Genomic DNA, 24,789 nt, shown 5'->3' with positions numbered 1-24,789 from the left:
CACAACTACTGAGCCTGTGCTCTAAGGCCCATGAGCTACAATTACTGAATCCCACGCACCACAACTACTGAAGCCCACACGCCTAGAGCCCATGTGTCATAAAAAGAGAAGCCACCGCAGTGAGAAGCCCGTGCACAGCAACGAAGACTCAATGCAACCAAAAATAAATAAATAAATAAATAAATTTATTTTAAAAAGACATTAAAAAAACTAGAAGAAAAAACAATTTAGTATCTATGAAATCTCTGGATGGGAAAGAAATGTTGAGCCTCAAAAATAAATGTGGGAATTCCCTGGCAGTCCAGTGGTTAGGACTCTGAGCTCTTACTGCCAACGCCCCGGCTTCAATCCCTGCATGCAGCCAAAAAAAAAAAAAAAGAAATCAAAGGAAAAAGATTGACTGGTTTACCTGTATAAAATTATTGTACAGTAAGAAACAAAATTAAAGCAAAAAACAATTTAGGGAAAATATCTCACACATAGCTGGCAAGGGCAGGGGAAGGGTACTGAATCTGTTACAAGTCATTTAAGACAGCAAGATGGTAGTGGAATAACACATTCAACTGGCAACGTTCTAGGGAAATAGACACTTCCATATATTATTGGTGAAAGTGCAAAGTAATACCATTCCTATGTAGTACAATTTGGTAATATCCATCAAAATTACAGATTCGCTTATCCTTTGATCCACCAATTCAACTTCTGGGATTTATCCTACAGGTATAGCTGTTTCTGAATGAACTGACAGATGTAGATTATTAACTGTAGTAGTATTGTTTATACTTGCAAAGAATTGGGCATAAATCAATATCCATCAATAGGAGACTATTATATGGTATGTCCACATAATGGAACCCTTCTAAAAAGAATAAGGAAGCTTTCAATGCACTTAATTGAAAGAACTCTAAGATTATTCTACAGAATGCTATCTTTAGTGTAATAAGAAAAGGGATAGTTATACATGGTTAGTCCCATTCTTCAACATCCCTCAGTAAGATTAGATTAAGTGCAGTTTCCTACCATATCTATAAAGATGCTCTCTATAACATTATTTGTAATAGCAAAATGCTGGAAACATTCAAAGTCCTATAGCAGTTGAATGGTAAGTCAAATTATGGTAATCCACATAAAATATTATTTAGCTACGAAAAATGTCATTTATAGTGAGTTTGAATAACATGAAAATGCTTAAGCAAAAATGCTAAATAAAAAACTCATATACAATATGAATTCAATACGTAGTATGGACACTAAAGAGTAATCATAAGAGTATTAAATAATGCTCAATTTGTATCTTAATATCGAAGACATTTTCAGTGAAAATGTAAAATATAGTTTAGTCAGATTGCTTCCCAAGCACCTAATACTGAGAAAAATGGCACTACAAGAAGAAAATGAGAAATGGGTGTGGAGAGAGAGATTCTATAGGAACAAGGGACATTGCTGTTAGGACCGGTGAGGAAGGGTGAGAGACAATTTATGGTGAGAAGCCAGTTGGAATAAACTTATGGTGGAAGGCAAGTGGAAGAGAGGTGCAAAAAAAAAAGGTGCTAAAGAAGCATCAAGTAAATACTTTGAAAAGTTGCCTAAGGTAAGTGATGCCTTTCCCTATCCTCCAAGCTTTATGATTGACTTTCAAATGTTGTCAAGTATTCCCTATTAACACCTCTTCTAGTTCTGTTGAGGAGGAAAATACAGGAAAAGGTCAGTCAGTGAGCTAGTTTCACCATGTTTCATACACAGGTGTGACTCACTATATACTACCAGAGGAAGCTTGATCCTGAGACCCTTTATGCCCCAAGGGCTGGGTATGTGTTTGAGTCAGCAAAAATAATGACCGAATTGAAAAGATGTAAAGATTATAGCTTTATAACTGATTTACAAGAAGGGAATCCTATTTACAAGAAAGTATGTGGTTGAAAGTACATGGGGGAGGAAATGAAGGAAAAGGACAGATACTTTTAAATATCTATAAATATGTATCAAAATTCTATAATAGATGACATCATGGAATTATACACATGCATAAGGGATAGTATGAAAAAGTAGAAATCGTCTAAGGCTAAAGATCTGGATCTAAAATTCCAACTGCATTGCTAAATTTATAAGTCTGTGGAAGATAAGTTACTTAAGCACTGACTGGTTGATTGATTGATTCATTCATTCATAAATTTAATTAGCCATTAAAGAACTACAGCATCAAGGGCAAGTAAAATGGGACAATAATCAGAAGGGAAAGTAGAATTATTTATTAATTCAAAATATTTATTGAGTATCTACTATGTGCCAGGCACTATTCTATATATTTATATATGAAAAATTATATAAAAGTCCCTAATCTGATGAAGCTTATATTCTAATACAGGGTGAGATACATTAGACACCAAACACAATATAAATGATATGGTACATTAGCACATGAAAAGTGCTATGGGTAAGGTTGATTGGGAGTATAGGCAGGTGAAGGGTATTTAGTTTAATTTATTTATTTAATTTTTGCCCTCTGTTTTATTGAGATATAATTGACATACAGCTCTGTATAAGTTTGACTTACATACATCATGAAATGATTATCACAATAAGTTTGGTGAACATCTATCATCTCACACAGATACAAAATGAAAGAAATAGAAAAATATTTTCTTCCTTGTGATGAGAACTCTTAGGGTTTACTCTCTTAACACCTTCCATATATAACATACAACAGTGTTAATTCTATTTATTATGTTGTACATTACATCCCTACTACTTGTGTATCTTATAACTGGAAGTTTGTACCTTTTTTGACCACCTTCATCTAATTCCCTTCCCCTTCCACCTGCCTCTTGCAACCACATATCTGATCTCTTTTTTTAATGTTTGTTTGTTTTTGAAGTACAATTGACCTACAACACTATGTTAGTTCCTGTTACACGACACAGTGACTGGATATTTCTAAACATTTTAAACTGACCACTATGATAAATCTAGTTATGATATGTCAACATACAAAGATATTACTTACTTATTGGCTATATACCTCACACTATATATTTCATCCCCATGACTCATTTATTTTGCAACTGGAAGTTTGTAGTCCTTTTTTTTTTTTGAAAATTTGATGCATGCTATGGAATAATGTATTAAATGTATACATATCAACAAAGATGTATTTGTTTTTATACATTTATTTATTTTTGGCTGCCTTGGGTCTTCGGGCAAGCAGGGGCTACTCTTCGTTGCGGTGCCCACAGGCTTCTCATTGCTGTGGCTTCTCTTGTTGCGGAGCTCCGGCTCTAGAGCTCAGGCTCGGTAGTTGTGGCATGTGGGCTTAGTTGCTCGGAGGCATGTGGGATCATCCCAGACCAGGGCTTGAACCCGTGTTCCCTGCATTGGCAGGCAGATTCTTAGCCACTGCACCATCAGGGAAGCCCTGTAATCTCTTTTTAAGAGTTTGTAATCTCGGGCTTCCCTGGTGGTGCAGTGGTTGAGAGTCCGCCTGCCAATGCAGGGTACACGGGTTCGTGTCCTGGTCTGGGAGGATCCCACGTGCCGCGGAGCGGCTGCGCCCGTGAGTGCGTGCGGAGCCTGTGAGAGGCCCGCGTACAGAAAAAAAAAAAAAAAGTTTGTAATCTCTTAATCTCCCTTACCTATTTCTTTCCTCCCCCATCCCCCTCCCACCTGTCGGCAACCATCGGTTTGTTCTCTGTATCTATAACTCTGTTTCTGTTTTGTTATGTTTGTTCATTTGTTTTGTTTGTGAAGGGTATTTTAAATAGAATAATCAGGGGTTGCCTCAGTGAGAAGGTGGTGATTGGACAAAGACTGGAAAGACATGAGGGAGTGAGCGTTGCAAGTACTGAAAGGAAGCACAGTCCAGGCAGATAGAAGAGCCAGTACAAAAGCCCTAAGAAGGAATGTGCCTAGCACATTTCAAAACAGCAAGGAGGTTGGTGTGGCAGAATAAGCAAGCAAAGAGGAGGAGAAGGAAATAAGTCAGAGAGGCAATGAGGGATGGAGGGTAGGCCATTCTAAGAATTTAGTGGAAGGTTGCTTGTTTGCTTCCTCCTGCTCCCAAAATACATAAGATAAAGAAGAATAAGAGGTAAGAGAAGGCAAAAGACCAGAGAGTCTAGAGAGGGCAGGGATAAATTTAAGAGCAGTATCCCTCAGCAAGCAGCAAGAGATCAGAGTAATGATCAGCCATGGTAAGGAGAAGAGATGCCTCTTTGGAAGAATTGTGCTAGAGTCTGCTGAGGAAGGCTGATATGCTCATCTCTTAGCAACTTTGCCCTCAGTGACTTCACATTGGTAGCTGAAATTGGCCATGGTGGGAGTGTTTACACCATGGAAAATGTCTAACACTACAAATCCAGGCACTTTTTTCTTTTTTTCAATTTGGAAGTGTTTTATTTTATTTATTTATTTTTTAAACATCTTTATTGGAGTATAATTGCTTTACAATGGTGTGTTAGTTTCTGCTGTATAACAAAGTGAATCACTAATACATATACATATATCCCCATATCTCTTCCCTCTTGCATCTCCCTCCCTCCCACTCTCCCTATCCCACCCCTCTAGGTGGTCACAAAGCACTGAGCTGATCTTCCTGTGCTATGGGGCTGCTTCCCACTTGCTATCTATTTTACATTTGGTCAGGCATTTTTTTCTTGGTGAGATGGTTTAGCTGCATGCAAATAACTCTTCTCAAAGACTGGTGGATAACAAGGAGGAGAAGTTGGCTGTATCCCCAGACACATACTGTGGGAAGATGAAGGCCCCAGTGCTCTAGAGTCTCTTTTCTGTGAATCAACAGGAAAGTTAGATCAGTTGCTTTTAGAAAAAATGGCATTGGTCTGAAATAACTTCTGAAGGGGGAGACTGAGCCTAGAGAAAGTAAATAAGGGAACTGTTATGCAAATATAGGGAGAGTCAAGGCCAAGGGTTAAATCTGCATACATTTATCTTCTTTCTCTAACTTTCATTTGTTTGGAAGTAGAGGGAGGGGGAGATAGCCAGAGATAGCCTTTCCAGACAGAAGGATTTTGAAAGTTTGGAGCTGGCCATTGAAGAAGATTACAGGAAGGAACAAGAATTTAAAGTTGTGGGGAAAGTCATACTCTGGGGTCAAGGACAGATAAGGAGTACAGTGAGGCCAAGGGGAGTCTCATAGTTTAAGAAAAATACAAAATGATGTGGTATAAAGATTTAAATTCTACTATAAATACCTAATGATTACTTAAAATTTAGTTTTTGATAATTTAGTCTTTACAAAGATAACTTTCTAGGTTACAATCATTTTTTGTTTTCTTTCCTAGACAAAATAATTTTAGAGAGTATTTTTCTAGATGCTACCTACAAGTAAATACTTGTTAGCTGCCTTGAGGCGCTCTGGTGAATTCTTTTGGTTTGGCAGTCAGTACCTCAGCTGCAGGCACGTTCCTGTTCCCTTTGGCTAAGTGGAAACTTCGAAAGGTCTGTAGTTTTTGAAACGAGATTGAATTCCTTCAAGTTTGTAACCTAGGACACTTAAGAACTTGGATTTGAGTTCACAGGATGGTTATACATAAAATAAAAGATCAAGTGCTCACAAGGTTAAATTTCCTGAAAGCCTTACTGGATGTAAGACAAAGGCGGGGTATAAAACGAAAATAAAAGTATGCTGAGTTAGAGAGGTCATTCTATCTTACTCTCTGCACTCAAGACTGCTCCTGTCTGCTGACAGAAACAGGTTGGTTTTTTCTTTCTTCTTCCATTCAGACTTGTATATGATTTTTTTTTAAGCCCAAAGGTTTGGTATATTTATGTATGCATAAAAGTTTACATGTGCAGAAAAGAGCTATTTGAAAAGTTATACATGTTAACCTTAAAACAAAAATATGAACATAGCAAGAAGAAAATATTATTTTAATACGATTACTTGCCTATCAAACTTTGTTAATAATAGGTTTTGCTATATCATTTTTTCCTGCTTTGTTTTATTGTTAAATTTTTTTATTCTTATGATAATTACAAAGGCATTTAAATGTGTTTCTATGTTTCTGCCAGAAGGATCACTTCTGCAAATAGTTTCCATTCCTACGCTTATTTATTCATATTTTTAGCATGATTAATTCTTTTAAAATATCTTTCCTTAATATCTTATCTGTTTGGCCATATTATACCTTATCACTGGGTTCAAGATTTGTGTGATAAAAGAGAAGGAAAGAACAAAGTTCCTACCGTATTAATAATTAACATATAAGAAAACGAAGACTAAAGTAGTCTTCCAGATTGGAACTTTTCAAATAACTTTAAGGATAAAGGGAGACAGAAGGGCTAAGGAAAAAGTATAACAAAACTCAGCACTATAATAAAAACACTGAAAGTTATTATTATATATATTTTAAAACTTGTGAATTCTGTGCAAGCTTATCTTAATACTACAGGGTGTTAATAGCCAGTACAGTAGAATAACTTAATGAAGAGACATGAGATTCCTGCAGTATCATCCTTCCATTCTAGAGTAATAGCTTTAAACCTATTGGTAAAACGTTTAGTTTGACAAATATTTGCTGGGCACCTAGAGTGGGCCTGGCACTCTCTTCGGGTATTAATTATAAACATAAATCCAACAGGTCATAGTCTTAGGGAACTTAGAGCACAGAGGGAAAAGGTAGTCTGAGAAACATGTCTTCCATAGGATGGGGTCAGTTCTCTGAGAGATATGCAGATACAGTTATTGGATCGGGAAAGTCTTCTGGAGAGGTGACATCTAAGTTAACTGGGTAGGAACTGGCCCTTCAAGGGAAGGGCAGGAAATAGTCCATCAGATAAAAGAACAGAATGAGTAATGATGTAGACATGTGCTGTAGCATGGTGTGTGCCAGAAAATCGCTGGCAAATCAATATTGTTGCTGTCTACCGTGCAGGGTGCACAGTAGAGAGATGTAGCAGGAACCATGGGTAGGACAACATTATGGAAGGAGCCTTGGGTATCATGGTAAGGAGCTTAGATTGTATCTTTCAGATGAAGGGATGTGTCTTTCAGGTGAGGAGCTAATAAGCAGCAGTGATGGACTGACATTTTAGAGAGAGAGCACTCTGATGGCAGTAAGAAAAATGTTTTGATAAGGAGGTGGTAAGGAGGAATAAGAACAGTAGGACGGGGCTTCCCTGGTGGCGCAGTGGTTGAGAGTCCGCCTGCCGATATAGGGGACACGGGTTTGTGCCCCGGTCCGGGAAGATCCCACAGGCCGCGGAGCGGCTGGGCCCGTGAGCCATGGCCGCTGAGCCTGCGCGTCCGGAGCCTGTGCTCTGCAACGGGAGAGGCCACAACAGTGAGAGGCCAGCGTACTGGAAAAAAAAAAAAAAAAAAGAAGAACAGTAGGATGCCACTTGGGAAGATATTGTAATAGGCCAGGTAATAATGATGGTTGAATTGTGTGGATGTGTCAAGGAGCACAGATTAAAAGGAAGAGACAGATTTGAGACCTATTTGGGAGGTAAAATCAGAATTTAGGGGCTGACTGGAAATCAGGGATGAAGATAAGAGATAAATCAAGGATGGTACAGGCTGAAGGCTTAGGTGACTAGTGGAACAACAGTGCTACCAAATAGTAGTTTACAATCAGCATGTAGTGACAGGTTTTGGAGGGAAGCTAACTAGAGGAGACTTTGTTTTATAAAAGCCAACCAGTAAAATTAAGTAAAATGCTGAGATAATATATTTAACTTATTTTAAAATAAATTCATAAATATATAAAAATAATATTTATTTTAAATAAATAAAATTATTTTAATTTTAAAATTTAATTTATTGTCAATATACTGTGTAAGAATCACAAAGTTGTATATATAAAAGTTACAGGGTTTAATGATTAATAAAATTCCCCAGGGTATTATTTTTATCTTCCCTCTGTAAATCCCAGCTCCTGTACACAAACTTGTAAAATCAAGCGATGAAAAACTACTCTTGGGGATATATTCCAACGTGGCTTCCATTAAAGAGTTTCAAAGAGTGGCAGGTTCAGGCTCACATATGTTATGGCAACAATCTATTCTCTAATAAAAGAATAAAACATATGCTAGATCAAAAGCGTTTCCACTTAAGAAATATTAAAATAAATATCCTGTATTCTTTTTGCCATTTAGATTGGAGCCATGGCTTTGGAACACAACCAGTCAACAGATTACTATTATGAGGAAAATGAAATGAATGACACTCATGACTATAGTCAGTATGAAGTGATCTGTATAAAAGAAGAGGTCAGAAAATTTGCAAAAGTTTTCCTGCCTGCCTTCTTCACAATAGCTTTCATCATTGGACTTGCAGGCAATTCTATAATAGTGGCGATTTATGCCCATTACAAAAAGAGGCGAACCAAAACAGATATGTACATCCTGAATTTGGCAGTGGCAGATTTACTCCTTCTATTCACTCTGCCTTTTTGGGCAGTTAATGCAGTTCATGGGTGGGTTTTAGGGAAAATCATGTGCAAAGTCACTTCAGCCTTGTACACGGTCAACTTTGTCTCTGGAATGCAGTTTCTGGCTTGTATCAGCATAGACAGATATTGGGCAGTAACTAAAGCTCCCAGTCAATCGGGAGTGCAAAAACAATGCTGGCTCATCTGTTCCTGTGTCTGGATGGCTGCCATCTTGCTGAGTATACCTCAGCTGGTTTTTTATACAGTAAATCACAAGGCTAGGTGCATTCCCATCTTTCCATACCACCTAGGAACATCAATGAAAGCATCAATTCAAATGCTGGAAATCTGCGTTGGATTTGTAATACCCTTTCTTATTATGGCAGTGTGCTACTTCATCACGGCAAAGACGCTCATCAAGATGCCAAACACTACAAAATCTCGGCCCCTCAAAATTCTGCTCACAGTGGTCATAGTTTTCCTTGTCACTCAGCTGCCTTATAACATTGTCAAGTTCTGCCAAGCCATAGATATCATCTACTCCCTGATCACCAACTGCGACATGAGCAAACGTATGGATGTTGCCATCCAAATCACAGAGAGCATTGCACTCTTTCACAGCTGCCTCAACCCGGTCCTGTATGTTTTTATGGGAAACTCTTTTAAAATCTACATCATGAAAGTTGCCAAGAAATATGGGTCCTGGAGAAGACAAAGACAAAATGTGGAGGAGATTCCTTTCGATTCTGAAGATGCTACAGAGCCAACCAGTACTTTCAGCATTTAAATATAAAACTGCTCTGTCTCTTGCTTTGATACACATGAATGAGGTTTCTCCCTCAGATCAAACATCTGCATTTCTCTGAAATTCAAATCTCAAACACTGTGGTGGCAACTTATAACAAAGAAGAGGTTAGGGTGGGGAAGGGGAGTGAGGTAGAAGCCAAGAAAAAGAGGAAACAAAAAATAAATGCATAAAACATGTAAATTAAAATTAACAATATAGGAAAATAGTAGTAACAGTCATACATAAGAAAAACACTATAAGTTAGGTCATCTAAAACAGATTATTAAAGAAATTTAAATTAAGGGGCATTTATAATTATTTTAAATTATCTAAATTTTAATATAAGAACAATTTCCCTGCATAATTTTAGTACTTGAATAACTATGCAGCAAAATTCAATGTCTTTTTCTTTTTCTTGTTTCTTAATTTGTAAGAGATTTCATAAAACTCCAGAAAGAATAACAATTGGCAATCAAAAAAAAAAAAAAAGCAAAAACAAAAACAAAAAGCTTTTCTGGCTATTGTAATATATTACTGGTAAGTTTCTAAACATGTAATTTGCTTTTATGATGTCAACTTTCTTTAGTAATAAGCTGGTTATCCTGTTAGATTTATCATTTATACTCTAGAAGCAATCCTCAGACAATCACATTTATCTAGGTTTCAATTTTTATAACTGCCTAAAGGGCTCATCCATTTACGTGAGTCAATTACTGAGGGTTGACTAAATAATATATTTTCCTATGTCTAAAGACTATTTTTTTTTGGCGGTATGCGGGCCTCTCACTGTTGTGGCCTCTCCCGTTGCGGAGCACAGGCTCCGGACGCGCAGGCTCAGCGGCCATGGCTCACGGGCCCAGCCGCTCCGCGGCACGTGGGATCTTCCCAGACCGGGGCACGAACCCGTGTCCCCTGCATCGGCAGGCGGACTCTCAACCACTGCGCCACCAGGGAAGCCCCAAGACTCTTATTTTTCACTTAAATACTTGTATTTTTAAACAATGAAAATATGTACCACAATAAATTATTTTTAATAATATGGGCTGCTTATCTCTTTAAAAACAATTATATATAAATTATTATAGTCCATGTAATATGCCCCTATTAAAATTTTTGCTATAAATGACAAAGGTCAAAAATAGTGTGCACTAATATAAATTTTTTCTCTCACAAACTGTAAAAAAAAAGACGTTTTCTGCTCTTAAATAAACATTGCCCAATCAAGACATTGTTTTAAAATTACTTTTCTTTTTATCAACTATTTCTAAATTTGAAAATGCTTTCAAAGACAGAATTTAAAGAACTGTGGTCATGAAATGAATAACTATGTATCTTATTATTCTAGCACAGTATCTAGCACGAAGAATCAATAGAATACTCACCAGTGCACCACCATTTCTTGCCGTTAATTACATAGCTATCTCCATCTTGCTGGATGCTACATTCAATATTTGTGGCATCACTTGAAGCTACATCGGGCTCTATAAATAAGCAAAGGCTGAATTTACAGGCAGGCAGATACCATTAGTTTACAAAAGACCCTTAGTTAAAGAAATGTGAACTCTTTGAGGACAGAGGCATCTTTGTCTTTTTCATCTTCCTACCCTTCCCCCATTCCCCCTGGTTCTTCTACAACCTACACATAGTAGGTATTCAATAAATGTGCATTGGAAAAATGAATAAATGAAGTATTTAGAACAACTCAAGATAGATCAACTATCTGAATTGTGTTCTTGGCATCCTCAGTGATATATGACTTGGGATACAACTCAATCTTTTCTCCAATCATCAAACGTGCATTAAAAATATCGTTCTTGGGCTTCCCTGGTGGCGCAGTGGTTGAGAGTCCGCCTGCCGACGCAGGGGACGCGGGTTTGTGCCCCGGTCCAGGAAGATCTCACACGCCGCGGAGCGGCTGGGCTCGTGAGTCATGGCCGCTGAGCCTGCGCGTCCGGAGCCTGTGCTCCGCAACGGGAGAGGCCACAACAGCGAGAGGCCCAAGTACAGAAAAAAAAAAAAAATCGTTCTTTACTTCCCACAATGAAAATCTGTACTACATATTTGCAAGCCAGATTTCCCCACCATAGGTTTAGTATCTTAAACAACTTCTTTTTTTTCTTTTTTTTTTTAAATTAATTTTTATTGGAGTGTAGTTGATTTACAATGTCGTGTTAGTTTCTGCTGTACAGAAAAGTGAATCATATATCCACTCTTTCTCAGATTCTTTTCCCATATAGGTCATTACAGAGTATTGAGTAGAGTTCCCTGTGCTATACAGTAGGTTCTCAGCAGTTATCTGTTTTATACATAGTAATGTGTATATGTTAATCCCAATCTCCCTATTTATCTCCCCACTCCCTCCCCCGCTTTCCCCCTTGGTAACCATAAATTTGTTTTTGACATCTGTGACTCTATTTCTGTAGTATCTTAAACAACTTCTAACTGCAAATTCCATCAGGAATGCTTTCACCAATCTATTTATTTTGCATTCTATAAAGCTTGCTCAACACTTAATGTCTTCAGAAAGTTTTCCATAGGACACTTTTACAAGACTGCTTTACTGCATTGCATTTTAGAACTTAGAGGCTAGCTCTCAATCATAGTAATCTGCACTTGTTAATGTGCTGCTCTTTTGAATGGATCCTTGAGATATTTTATGTGTTCTCTTTCTAAAACTAGAGACCCTCTTTCTTTAGAAAAGGAGGTGTGTACTCTATTTATTTTGTAATTAATTAGAGCTTTGTAGACAACACAGCATACAGCAGGTATTCAATAAAGGCCTCTTACTGGTTTAAATGGAGATCAGTTTTGCTATTATAAATGTATGCAATGTTAGAGAAGGACAATAAAATCTGGCCAAAATCATGGCCAGATGAAATTGAGTTTAATTCTAAACTCAAATATGGAACAATGATTTTGTCCTTTGAAGAGTGCTTAATTACTGTTTCCTATGTACAAATGCACCAAAACCCATTTTTATTAACATGCTCCTAGTTTAATTACCCTACATGATTATAATTTGAGCTATATGACCAACACTGGTGAAAGTTCTATTTTTCTGGGTTTATGGAAGAGTTGAGTAGTTTTTAAGTGTCAATATAAAATTATCACAAAGATCAATATTTCATACACTAGGGTAAAAAAGATCTTAAACACCCACAGATGGCAATTTTAGATGCAAGTCAAAAGGTTATAAAACTAGGTTTACTCTGCTGCTAATGCCTAAAGCAGGCTACCAGAAAACATCATCTGGTGTCCTCCCAAAGGGGAGGACAATTTTATTCTGCACATTTAAAAATGCCAAAAATTAAAATTGGGCTCCAACAAACATGTTCACATTTCTGGTCACAGGCAAATTTGCCTGAAACACAGAGCCACGTCCCACATTTCTTCAGTTCCTCCATAATAACTGGGACGAGTGGCTGCCCAATGGGAGAATGTGACTGAATTGCTCTTACCTGTCATACAGAAGCAAGAGGCAATGCTCCCTTGAAGAAGAGGCTCAAGCCACTGCTGCTTCTGTTTCTCACTTCCATATAGGTGAAGCACCTCCATGTTCCCTGTGTCTACACGTAATAAGGAAAAGCACTTGTTTTGCATTTAAAAATTTATTAATGTGAAATCCAAACTATATATAGAAAACAGACATGAATCTTTTTAGAGCAAATATTTACTAACAAAAATATTTTGAAACATAACAGACGAGATTGGGTGCATTCAGGGTGGCATGGCCGTAGACTAAACATAATAGTAAATACAATTTACAAGGAAGGTATGTCATAAGTAGTTACAAGTACATGGCATTTGGTGCCTATTTATTCAACTTGTTCTGAATCACAGACACTTGTCTACTTCATCCCAATGAAGCATGGCTCTGAGTTTTAACTCAATTAGGACTGAGGAAAATAATTTACTGGCCTAACCTTTCCCTGCTATCTTGCAAATATACTCTGCTTGGAGTGACTGCAATGCTCTTAGAGAACAATTAACATTACTTATTACTGAGACTCCTGTTCCTCAAACATACCTTGTGCTTTTTAACTTCCACATGTTTGCTTGGGCCAGGCCTTCTCTCTGGTGAAATTCTACCTGTCACTCCTAAGTAAACTTCTGCTTCTGAGCCATCTCCATTGTGAAGACTCTCCAGCTACCCAATCAGAAATATCTCCTTCCTTTGACCTCACATAGTAATTATTGTCTTTTTACCGCTAGCACTGCTCTTACTTTTGTGATCCCATACCACCTAGAAAAGTACTAGGTAATATCTCAAGGATGCTAAACATGGAATCCCTGCCCTGGATAGAAAATGACAATAGATAACTTCAAAGACCCTCTCCAGCCCTCAGAGGGCATTGTGCAATACATGATACACTGCAGTATCACTCTCAGGTGAAAAAGAATGCTTCATGTCTGCTGTGGAGCAAAATGCTCTAGATGCCTTTCTCTGATTTTCATTCCCATCAAATTTCTAAAAATACTCTCTAAAACCTTTCTCTTGAATGCTGATTACTTATAAGATTTTGAGGAAGAATTTTTCAATATCGTCTCTTACAATGATATTAAGGACAGCTATTGAAATGCCTATGAAAATTGAGCTAAGTCTAAGTTAAGTCTCTCAAAACATGTTTGTACTCTGTTCAGGCACTCCTAACAGGGCCCAAGTTATATTAAAATGCACACAATTCCTAGTAGATTAACACAAGCTTAAAATTCTTTTCAACTGAGGGAGAAAATGAGTCTTGAATTATAATTAATGAAGTTCATTGTTTTCTTTGCTTGTTTTAAATCCAGTGTTTCTTGTAGTTTGAATGAGGTAAATATTGAATAAAAACTTTCCAAAAATTAGTTTATTCTGAGAATCTGACAAACCAAAGTTATCATTTATAGGTTCGTTAAAAAAAAAGCCTAGATAAATTACTTGTACAAAAAAAAAAATTTCCCCCAAATTAGCCTAAAGGCCTCCAAATTTTCTAGTAACGGCTTTAGAATTAAAATGACTATTTTCAACATTCCAATATACAATATTGTATGACTTATTGATGGGCAAAAAAACCAAACCAAAACAAAAGGCAAATCAGAAGACTACATATGTGTCCCATAATATTTTATAACTATTTGGGAAATAATTTGGGTATCTTGAGTAGAAATTCATCTCATATACACTTAAGAAAACTCTTAAGTATTTAATCAACATCAATCATATTCCCTTCTTTATCTGCTTTGTATAAAGCAAAACACAGTGCTCTAAAACACAATAGCCCAAAGGCCTTCATGAATATATCTCCACTACAAAGAGAAAATGCCTAGTTTTCTACCTATGGTTTTATACATCTTGTTTGCTGAGGACAGTTGCTTATCATACTTTGGTCAAAGAAAATGTATTTCCCTTGCCAATTTTAAAATTTCAGCAGTTTGGTGGTATCATATTATAACCGATAGACTAATGGAATTTTAATACTAGAAAAAAGTCTATGACCATCTAGTGAAAAGTTCATAGGTCAAATGGAAAAATAGCGGCAGAGCTGCATCTGCAATGGATGCCTTCTATAGCATTATTTTTCATATTATGACCCATTAGTTTGTCATAAAATTAATTCAATGGAATATGACTAGCATTCTCTGAGAAATGAAAATAGATCAAAATAGAATACATTAGACTAGACTCAGTGGAAAATATATGAATTCATGTAGTAAGGGAAACTTGTTTCATGAAGCCTTTTTTCAGTAATATATGTCTCTCCCCTCCTCATTTCCATAAATCAATCCATGAACACACACATACAGCTTCATACACTACATATTGGGTCACAATATAAAATATATCCTACTATGAGTGGCAATAAAAAAAGTTTTAAGCAAAAGACTACCAGTCTCTTTCCACAAAATTATGCTACCTATGTAACATGATATAATAGCTACATATAAAGAGATAAAATCTTTAGAAACTCTGTGAATAGATTTATTTACTTTTACAGTAGCCTCATTATTGGATTAAAATGTAGTCATCAGTAAATAGACAAATCAGTGTTTTGAAGAGAGAAAACCATATCTGGGACAAGTTCAACCATTATCAGAGGTTTATGGATTATCTTAATAATTCCCGAGAAATGAGAGTCAAAGTCCAGTGTGGAAACACTTCGAGAAGCAACTAGATTGTGTTTTCTCTGACATCAAACATACCTCTTTTGGGCACTTCCCCGCTTCACTAACTCTTTTTGGGCCATACAATAAGCACAAAAGGCAAAACGAGGACTAACTTGTGCAGGGACACTATAGGATATTATACAATTATCCTTCTACTACAAATCAAATACCAGTCCTTGACTGGAAGCATCAAAAATAACCACAGTAACTTTGGGGAAAAAAGACAAAAGACATATCAAGGGTCTACCCTAGACCTACTGAATCAGAATCTCCAGGGATGAAGCCTGTGAATCCGGATTTTTTCAAAGCTTTTTAGGGGGTTCCTTCTGCAAATTGGGTTTGAAAACACCTTCTAAAGACTACATTCCTGGTTTATTCCTTCCATATTACCTTTTTAAAGAAAAGTTGGCCTCCTTCCCTCATCCTTCCAATTTTTCATGCCAAAGTCCTTGAAGGCATCCTTGACTCCCCCATTAATACCTCATAATCAATCAGGAAATCCTCTTGGCTCTGCCCTCAAAATATATTTAGAATCTTTCCACTTCTCACTCCACTGCTACTCCCTTGAACAAATCCCCATCATCTCTCACCAAGACCATCACAACAAGACTCCCTGCTTACTTCCTTCTCTCCTTTTGTTAATTCTCAACATAGCAGCCAAAGGGATTCTTTTAAAACTGAAGTGACATCTTGTCACTCCTCTGCTCAAATCCCCATTTCACTGAAAGTATAAGCACTCACCTGCCCTATAAGTCCCAACATACAAGGCCCTTTCCTCTCTGATATCTTTTGCTATTCTTTCCCAGCCACACTGACCTCCTTGGCTATTCTTGAAATATACCAGTCACACTCTTGCTTTAGGGCCTTTGCATTTTATGTTCTCTATGCTATGAAAACTCTTCCCCCAGATCTCAGCATGATTAACTCTCTCACCTTCTTTAAGTCTTTACTGAATGTCATTTTCCTAACAAGGCCTATTCTGAGCCTTCCATCTTAAATTGTTATACACATTACCTGTCCCTCAGCACTCCAGAGCTCCCCTACCTTGCCGGTTTTTTTTCCCCAAAGCACTTTTCATCTTCAAACTTACTTATATAATTACTTATTTAATCTAGCTATTGTTTATTTTTGTCTCTCTCTATTAGAATGCCAGCTCCATGAGGCAGGAATCTTTGTGTATTTTATTTCATGATAGTTGCTAAAATAGTGCTTGGCATATAGTAGGCAACTGATAAATAATTGGTGAGTAAATGGAGATATAGTGAGGCTAACCAAAAGATTTAAAACTCTATCCATTCTAACTAACCATAGATATGTTTAATACTGTTAGAAAACTGGAAACCTTATATGGCCAATCCCTTTGGTGGTGACTTCTATTCACTAATACTCTTAATGTAATGATGTTTAATAAAAGAATAATCCAATGAGAACTTTAGGTCCATTTTTTAAAATATTTAAATAAAAGTAACTGAAAGTAAAATTATAGACAAATTTATAAATCAATGACTTTGTGTAGAAAAACTTCCTTGTCATAAAATAGAGAAATTTTAAACACTGCTCAAAATATCTGAGAAAAGTTCTGTTTTTAAATAATGTAGTAACCTGGTGCTTGGCAGTTAAAGACATCTGGAGCAAAAAAGCATTTTCCTGTTTCTTCAGCAATCAAGGCATAGTCTACTTGGCTGAGACCGCTTACAGCTGGCAAAAACAAGTTCCAGAGGCCTTCTGCTTTGGCCATTTCCTGTCAAGGTGATGAATATGCCAGAGTTATCATAATTTATCATGACCTAAAATTATTTATTTTTAAAAGATACTGCTATTTATGCCTTTTGAACTTATGAAATTATTTATTTCATTGTATTCTACAGTGCAAGTAGTTATTAATTCATTATAAATCAACAATTTCTTAACAGTTAAGCTTCCTTAGATTTGGCTGAAAAACTAAATTTGCTTACTTGAGTACTTCTTATTGAATCACAGTGATTATAAAATCTCCTACATCTGAGCATAATTATGCCAAATATACTATTTGTCCATTTCAATTTCTAACATGTGTTAAAATCTGAAAACATGAAATTGAATTAAGCCCATGTGGGAAAAATACCCTGCCTCAACTTCAGTCTCAAGCGAGTAGTGCTGATTGTATTTTTAATTTGAACAGCTGTTAAGAGGCTGTCTTCATCACATACCATACACAACACACTATGTAACCTAATTTGTATATTACAGATTCTATTTTTAACTTTCTTTTTAAAAAGTTATAATTGATATAATTATCCTCTACATATATAACAACAGAAGCAACAACAAACAAAGGTCTCAAAAAATGCCTCTATATAAATTCTCCACTTTTAAGGTTCTCTTATTTTTCTTACCTTGAGTTTATCAATCACTAAAGGTTTTTTCCACTTGTCTACTGAATTTTCATTTTGAATATAGAACTCAATTACCTCCTTAAAGTATAAAAGGAAAAAAGTTCATTAGTTAAAGTTAGAAAAGTAAATAATGCCATAAACTGCTAATATCCAAAGTAAACATGTTTAGGTGAAGAAGCTTTTTCAGCTGCTACTGAATCAGTAAAATTTCTTTCTAAGACCAGACACAGAAGTATAAAAAATTCTAGATGTTTGCTCCTCACAAAATTATGCTGCCTCTATATTAGAGGATTAACTTTCAAAATCCTATACCAAGATTTGAGTGTTCCATTTTCAGCAATGTGGCATACTAGACGGTCATAGAATCCCCTCCCAGGATAATACAACTAAAAATGCTGGGTAAAATATTAAAAATAATTTTAAAAATACATGTAGTAATAATACATAGCTATACTGGAAAGAAAATAAGGAAATTCCTCAGAGGCCAGGAATACAAAAGCCTGACTCTTCAGGTGTGAGTGAGCACTGGAACCAACTTTGTCTGGCGGATGTAGGCTGATCTATGTTCGCCTGGGCCCTAGTTTGCAGTGGGCCACATAGGCAGGGGTCAGGAGGTGAAACCAAATGCCCCACACAAGGCAAGAGGGAGGATCAGAGCTCACCACTTCCCTCCACCAAAGCCAGGATGCCTGATCAGCAAAACCTAACTGGAAAAAAATAGAAAGCAAAACGAAAAACCCACCCCTCAGTGGTAGACCAAGGGAATAAAGGCCATTCACAGGACGGAAGAGAAAAAAGAAACATTTCTAACCTGAGCCTGTCTTCACCCAAGTTTGAGATCTTAATTCACAGACCTATGGGCCCTAAAATTTTGAGTCAAAAATTAAGTTTACAGTGTTCCTGGTGACAATGCTTGAAAGCACCTGGCAGAAGCAAAAGCAAATTCACTCTGGAGGAAAAGAGCTTTTATAAAAAGTCTTAACTAATCCCTGCAGATAAAATTCCATTCCAAAGAACATGAGTGCAGAATGAAAAAATACTAAACACTCAAGGTAACAAGCCACCATTAGCAAGAATTAACAAAAACAATAGTTCAACAAAACAGAATCACACCTGCAAAGGCCACAGATAGAATAATGATCAAACACAGAATATAAAGTATTTGTGTCCAGTAGATTTAAAAAATAAAGGAAGGAATTAAAAGGATGACAAAGGACTATCAAACTTGGCCAGACAAATTTGAAAAAGAACCGAATGCAACTTGAAGCAAAGTAAAACCACAGTAATTAAACTTAAAAATTAAATGGCAGTGGTTCTCAAACTTTGGTGGCATCAGAATCACTTGGTAAAACACAAAAGCCCAGGCCCTATCCTACTTCAGTGAGTCTACTTTTGTATTTCTATTTCTGTAATCTTAACTAGCTCTCTAGGCAATTCTGACACAATCCAAATAATGAGACCCTCTGCTCTATGCAAGGTTGAAAAGTAGATTAGATACAGCCAAAAAAATAATAATAATAAATTGAAAGAAGGATCTGAAGAAATTATTCCTTTCTTGAATGAAGCACAGAAATTCAATAGAAGGAAAATATGAGTGGTTAAAAGATATGATGATACAGAGAGAATCATTACTTCCCTTTTGTCAGGCAAAAAAAGGAAAATAAAAGGAAAAAAAAAAAGGTAAATTTTATTAGCAGATTCTCATTAAAGGAGCTTGATCCAAAAAGAAACATCTGAGTTGTAACAAGGAATAGTAAATAAGATGATAAATACATGAGTAAATAGATATTTAAAAACTAGCCACATAATAACAATAATCTCTAATTTGTGCAACTAAATCAAGATGAACGAAAATATTGGACTATAAGGGCCTTCTCCAATATTTTGCTATTAAAGCATCTCTGTACTTATTTTCTACACATAGGCTAGTAGAATTACTGAATTAAAGGCTATGAACATTGGCCAAAACTCCAAATTACAACATTATTTTCTAAAATTGTTCCACCAATTTACAGTCATATAAGTAATATGTTAAAATGTTCCTTTTATTGAAGCATGGCTAGTCTAGATTACAGTTATATACATTTTTTCTATTTAAATTTTTTTTTATTGAATATATAAACTATATATTTTTTAAATATATAAACTAAAATGATATGGATGATATAGTGCATTTGTAGATTTCTTTTTTTTTTCTTTTTTTACATCTTTATTGGAGTATAATTGCTTTACAATGGTGTGTTAGTTTCTGCTTTATAGAATACAGTTATATTTAGTTAAAACTTCAAGAAGACAAAGGATGGCTCTTTCACAGGCACCAGGATGAATAGCACTTGTCATTCTGTTAGGAAGTCAGTTAAGTTGGAAGATTTCCTGTTTAGGGTTGTTTATTATTTCCATCCCTCACATTACTATGGAAACAGTCAATGCAATTGTGTTTGATAAGATATATGTTACGTAATACATGTACAAATTCCCCATCTGTGACTACCTCTCTATGACACTACAGTTCTGAGCAATTAAATTATGCCACTTATATAATTATTTAAAAATTTGTATTATTTAATACTTCCTGTTCTAAAGTCTATCGATTTGGAAATTTGCAAAATCTATTTGTGGTATGGTAGGAGTCAGAATTAAAATAAAATATCTCATTACAAAGAATCTTTCTTTAATTCTTTAAGTACGAACAAGAGTTTACTGATGAAAAAAGAAAGCAGAAAATATGCTTTGTGCCTGATCAATTCTCCCCAAATATCACCTTTAACATCTAACTTTCTCATTCACTGATTGAGATACTGCTTTGTATTATGTTGGTTCAGAATCTTAAATCTGAGCCTACAAATAATTTTGCAATATAATATGTTTTTTACTTTAAACTTAAGTCAGTTAGAAAAAAAGAAGCAACAGTTCCTCACTAGTATATTATTAAACTCAGTAGGAAAATATGACTAATGTTATCATTATGTTAAAAGTGTGTTCTCAGATATGTCATGTTGCTAGTTCCTGTTTTACATGCTATTTTATTAGGACTCCTCATCCATTTTAAATAGCAAGAATTGCCCTTTTTTAAAAATTTCTTTCTTTCTTCCAGTTTTATTAAGATATAATTGACATATAGCACTGTATATGTTTAAGGTATAGGGCATAATAATTTGACTTACATACATAATGAAATGATTATCACAATAAGTTTAGTGAATATACATCATCTCATATAGATACAAAATTAAAGAAATAGAAAAAATATTTTTCTTGTGATGAGAACTCATATTTCATATATAACATACAGCAGTGTTAATTATATTTATCATGTTGTATATTACATCCCTAGTATAACTGAAAGTTAAAGGTAGTTTTGACTACCTTCAACCAATTTCCCCTCCTCCCCTGAGGAAGAATTGCCTTTTAACATTTAAATGGATGATGGTTCTGATGTTCTTACTTTATGATATCCAAGGAGTTTCAAAAGGTCATTAGCATAGCATAAACGGACCTTATTTTTTCCCATTATAGAAAATTGGAAAAATACATAAAGTATTAAGAAAAAGTCATCAAGAGTCTTACTAGCTAAAGATATGTACTATCAAGATGTTAGTGTATTATATAATACAATCTTATTTTCTAGATATGACTGTTTTAGTTTTTATATATGTAGTTATAATCATATTGGTTAGAATTTTATAGGCTTTCCCCCCTTCTATTTTGAAAAAGCTAATTACTTTTCAAGTGCATATGTTCATAAACAGGGATTAGTACAGTCCAGAGTCATTCTACAGGATAAAATGTTTTTATGGATGTTAGTACAAGTTTTTAAAGAAAGAAAAAGCTCACATTATTAGATGTAGATATATTCCAGATTTGAAAGATCTGCAGACACAAAATGATTATGGCTTTCCTTGTCACACAAAATGTTGATAATCTTTCCTTTAAAACTAGAGTGCTTTTTTTTATCATAAAGCATTTTCCTTTATTACAAATTCTTTGTAAATATTTTAGTAGCTGCATGATATGAGGTTCAGATGTATCACAATCCAATTTGTAACACCTCTTCTGTGCTACATGCTTCCCTGGATCGCTCATTTACATTTATGAATGAAAGAACATGGCTACTTGGTTTCCTCTCCCAATTTGAGTCTCCTTTGAATAAATCAGGAAGGCTGATAGGAAAGCTGGGGTCTACACCAAACCCACCACTGGAAAAAAAAAATGGAGGGGTCTTCCCTGGTGGCGCTGTGGTTGAGAGTCTGCCTGCCGATGCAGGCGACGCGGGTTCGTGCCCTGGTCCGGGAAGATCCCACATGCCGCGGAGCGGCTGGGCCCGTGAGCCATGGCCACTGAGCCCGCGCATCCGGAGCCTGTGCTCCGCAATGGGAGAGGCCACAACAGTGAGAGGCCCGCATACAGCAAAAAAAAAAAAAGAAAAAAAATGGAGAGAAACTGTCATTTGAAACCCTGGCTTCTTTGAAACACATCATATGCTTTTTTAGAGTACTCTGGCAGCCTTTTTCCTGGGGCAAACACCATTGCTACCCGGGAGTGTTAGAAACCAACTCAAGCAGGCCACCTATTACAGGTTAATTCTTAAATCAAACATCTTGATTTCTCTTCCTCTTCTCATTCTTGCTCTCCACAACAGGCAATCATAGGGGACTCCATTGTAAAAAAAAAAAAGAAGTTACCACCTGAGTTACAGTCAGTCCTCTCTTACTTAGAAATTCTTCTGAGATGTGTTAAGGTTTTTTCTTTGGTATGATCCACTCTGCTTCCCAAATCCTTTTCCATTCTCTTTTCAAAACCTTTAGTCCTGCAATGTGTACTTTTGTTTTTGTGCTTTTACCAATTCCATTTTTAAAAAAATTTCTTTATTGTTAATTCAAGAGGATTTTATTTGTGTGAGGGGAGGTAAATGCTGATTTCAGTCTGCCATCTTGAACTCAAAGTGTTGCATTTTCTTTTTAACACCCAAAAGTTCAGAATTTTGTTTTTAAAAAATATTTTAATTTTATACTGGAGTATAGTTGATTTACAATGTTGTGTCAGTTTCAGGTGTGCAGCAAAGTGATTCAGTTATACATATATATATACTCTTTTTCAGATTCCTTTCCCATATTGGTTATTACAGAGTACTGAGTAGAGTTCCATGTGCTATACAGTAGGTCCTTGTTGATTATCTATTTTATATATAGTATATTTTATATATATAAATTTTTATAATAATTTTTATCTTTTCTTCACAGCATTTATCATCTCTTACTTAATGTCTTTCTTTCATGCTAAAGTATAAGCTCTGTAGAAGCATAAGCCCTGTCTTCTTATTCTTCCTTTTACTTTCAATGGCCTAACCCATTATTAGGTACCTAATAATTATTTGTTAACTGAATGAATGAATGTGTCACATAACTTGTCTACTCTCAGTGAATTTACTGAAACTTAACACCTTAAAATAGTAGCTTGTGGGGGGAGTGATGGTAGTATCTGTGAACAGCTTGAAATGATATACAAAATTTTCTGGGTATGCCTCTCTTGTTTATCCTACAGTTCTCAATTTTCAAAGGGGCCCATTAAAGAAAAAAAAGGCTGAAAGTCACTGCCTTAGGAAAAGACCCCCAAAGTAGCATTTTACTCTAAAATATTTAAAGATCTCAACTTTGTAAACTGCTAATTCCCTCTAACTTAATTTTAATTCCACAGATTTATCTGTGGCATTCCCTTGGCATATTTTAGAAGCTTGGAATTTCTCAGGATCAGGTTCTGCAGCAGTTCAGTGCTAAGGTGAGAAGGGGCATCTAGGTAAGGATTGACTGCAAAGAAATGATACCATGGTACTCCTAGAAGCAGAGATAACAGAAGTAATTCTTCAATAGTCTTGGAGCACAAATACATTCTGTTTGTTTATAGAATACTTACCTTTTCAGCTGGGAGGATGTGTTGTTTCATGAACTGCTTCACCCTAGTAAGAACTTCGTGGCCTGTCCTAGTCTGTACAAACAATTGTCTGGTAGTATCAGTCTGTGGAAGTGCAGTACTGAAAGTTCTTTATAAAAAAAAAGTTACAAAGATGTGCAAAACCATTATTATAGATTTCTGAATAGAATGTAATGTCTTCCCCCAGTTTCCCAAAAACATCTCTCAGAAGAAGTTTCCATATTTTGGAGTTTTTGTCTTTCATGTTATGGAAGGAATGCAGAATCACTTTATTTTAAACATTAAACTTTAGTGCTTAAAGCACTTTTTGGAGAAAACATAAGCCTGGCATGACCTCAATCAATGGGAGTTTAAAATCTTTATTGAAGCCACATATCAGAATCTCTAAACAAGAAGGCAAAGAAATAGAATACAAATTTAATAATTACTCTTAGTATATGCCTCACAAATACAACTGCTGGATATCATTATAAACAAGACCTTTAAAGATCATTATGAAAAGCAGCATCATCATTTGTCATGTTGTGGAGATTACAAATATTCGTGTATGAGATGAACTGTAAAACACAACTGTCCTAATGATATGCCATGGATACTTGTGGCTTGGGCAGAATTTCCAGGGACAGCATCATCCGTGCATTCAGTAAGTGCTATATATCACACTGTTTTTTTCTGTTTGTTTCTTTTAAATTTTGCTTTATATTGGAGGATAGTTGATTTACAACATTTACAATGTTTCAGGTATACAGCAAAGTGATTCAGTTATACATATACATATAGCTATTCTTTTTCAGATTCTTTTCCCATATAGGTTATTACAGAGTATTGAGTAGAGTTCCCTGTAATATATGGTAGGTCCTTGTTGATTATCTATTTTATATATAGTAGTGTGTATATGTTAATCTCAACCCCCTAATTTATTTCTCCCCTCCATCACACCTGTTAGATGGCAGTGTGTTTGGAGAAAGTGTATTAGATGTCTCAAAAGTGCTCCACTAATGGAGATATGAATTTCAAAGACTCTTATGAAATGTCTGAATACAGTTTCATGCAATGTCATGGTGGAAGAGAGCAACATTTCTAAACTTAATAAATCATCTTATATAATACATAACTTTAAACAGGTATATGTAAGTAACTTAAATATTAGAAGGAAACATTTGAGAAT

At 35.7% G+C, this 24,789-nt stretch overlaps 2 protein-coding genes across 5 annotated transcripts in view; one reads left to right on the top strand and one right to left on the bottom strand.

Moving 5' to 3' along the window:
* The window catches only part of ACAD11 (acyl-CoA dehydrogenase family member 11), an 88,614-nt gene that overhangs the window by 27,367 nt on the left and 36,458 nt on the right, over positions 1-24,789 (bottom strand). For all 4 annotated transcript variants that reach the window (XR_010943517.1, XM_067737794.1, XM_067737795.1 and 1 more), the window contains exons 9-13: positions 23,604-23,730; positions 17,694-17,771; positions 16,921-17,059; positions 12,633-12,740; positions 10,557-10,655 (exon numbers count right to left, since the gene is read on the bottom strand). Coding sequence is in view for 3 of the 4 variants with exons in the window: in XM_067737794.1 (XP_067593895.1) it covers positions 10,557-10,655; positions 12,633-12,740; positions 16,921-17,059; positions 17,694-17,771; positions 23,604-23,730 (551 nt within the window). In the remaining variant the exon portion in view is untranslated. The remainder of the gene's footprint in view (positions 1-10,556; positions 10,656-12,632; positions 12,741-16,920; positions 17,060-17,693; positions 17,772-23,603; positions 23,731-24,789) is intronic.
* Positions 5,401-10,880, top strand: ACKR4 (atypical chemokine receptor 4). Its single transcript, XM_067737803.1, has 2 exons — positions 5,401-5,710; positions 8,113-10,880. Exon 2 carries the CDS (start codon positions 8,122-8,124, stop codon positions 9,172-9,174), a length of 1,053 nt encoding a protein of 350 aa, XP_067593904.1. The 5' UTR covers positions 5,401-5,710; positions 8,113-8,121; the 3' UTR covers positions 9,175-10,880.

This window comes from Pseudorca crassidens, chromosome 5 (assembly GCF_039906515.1).
Source record: "Pseudorca crassidens isolate mPseCra1 chromosome 5, mPseCra1.hap1, whole genome shotgun sequence".
Lineage (NCBI taxonomy): Eukaryota > Metazoa > Chordata > Mammalia > Artiodactyla > Delphinidae > Pseudorca > Pseudorca crassidens.
The sequence above is the reverse complement of the archived record's forward strand: the minus strand, read 5'-3'. Positions and strand labels throughout refer to the sequence as shown.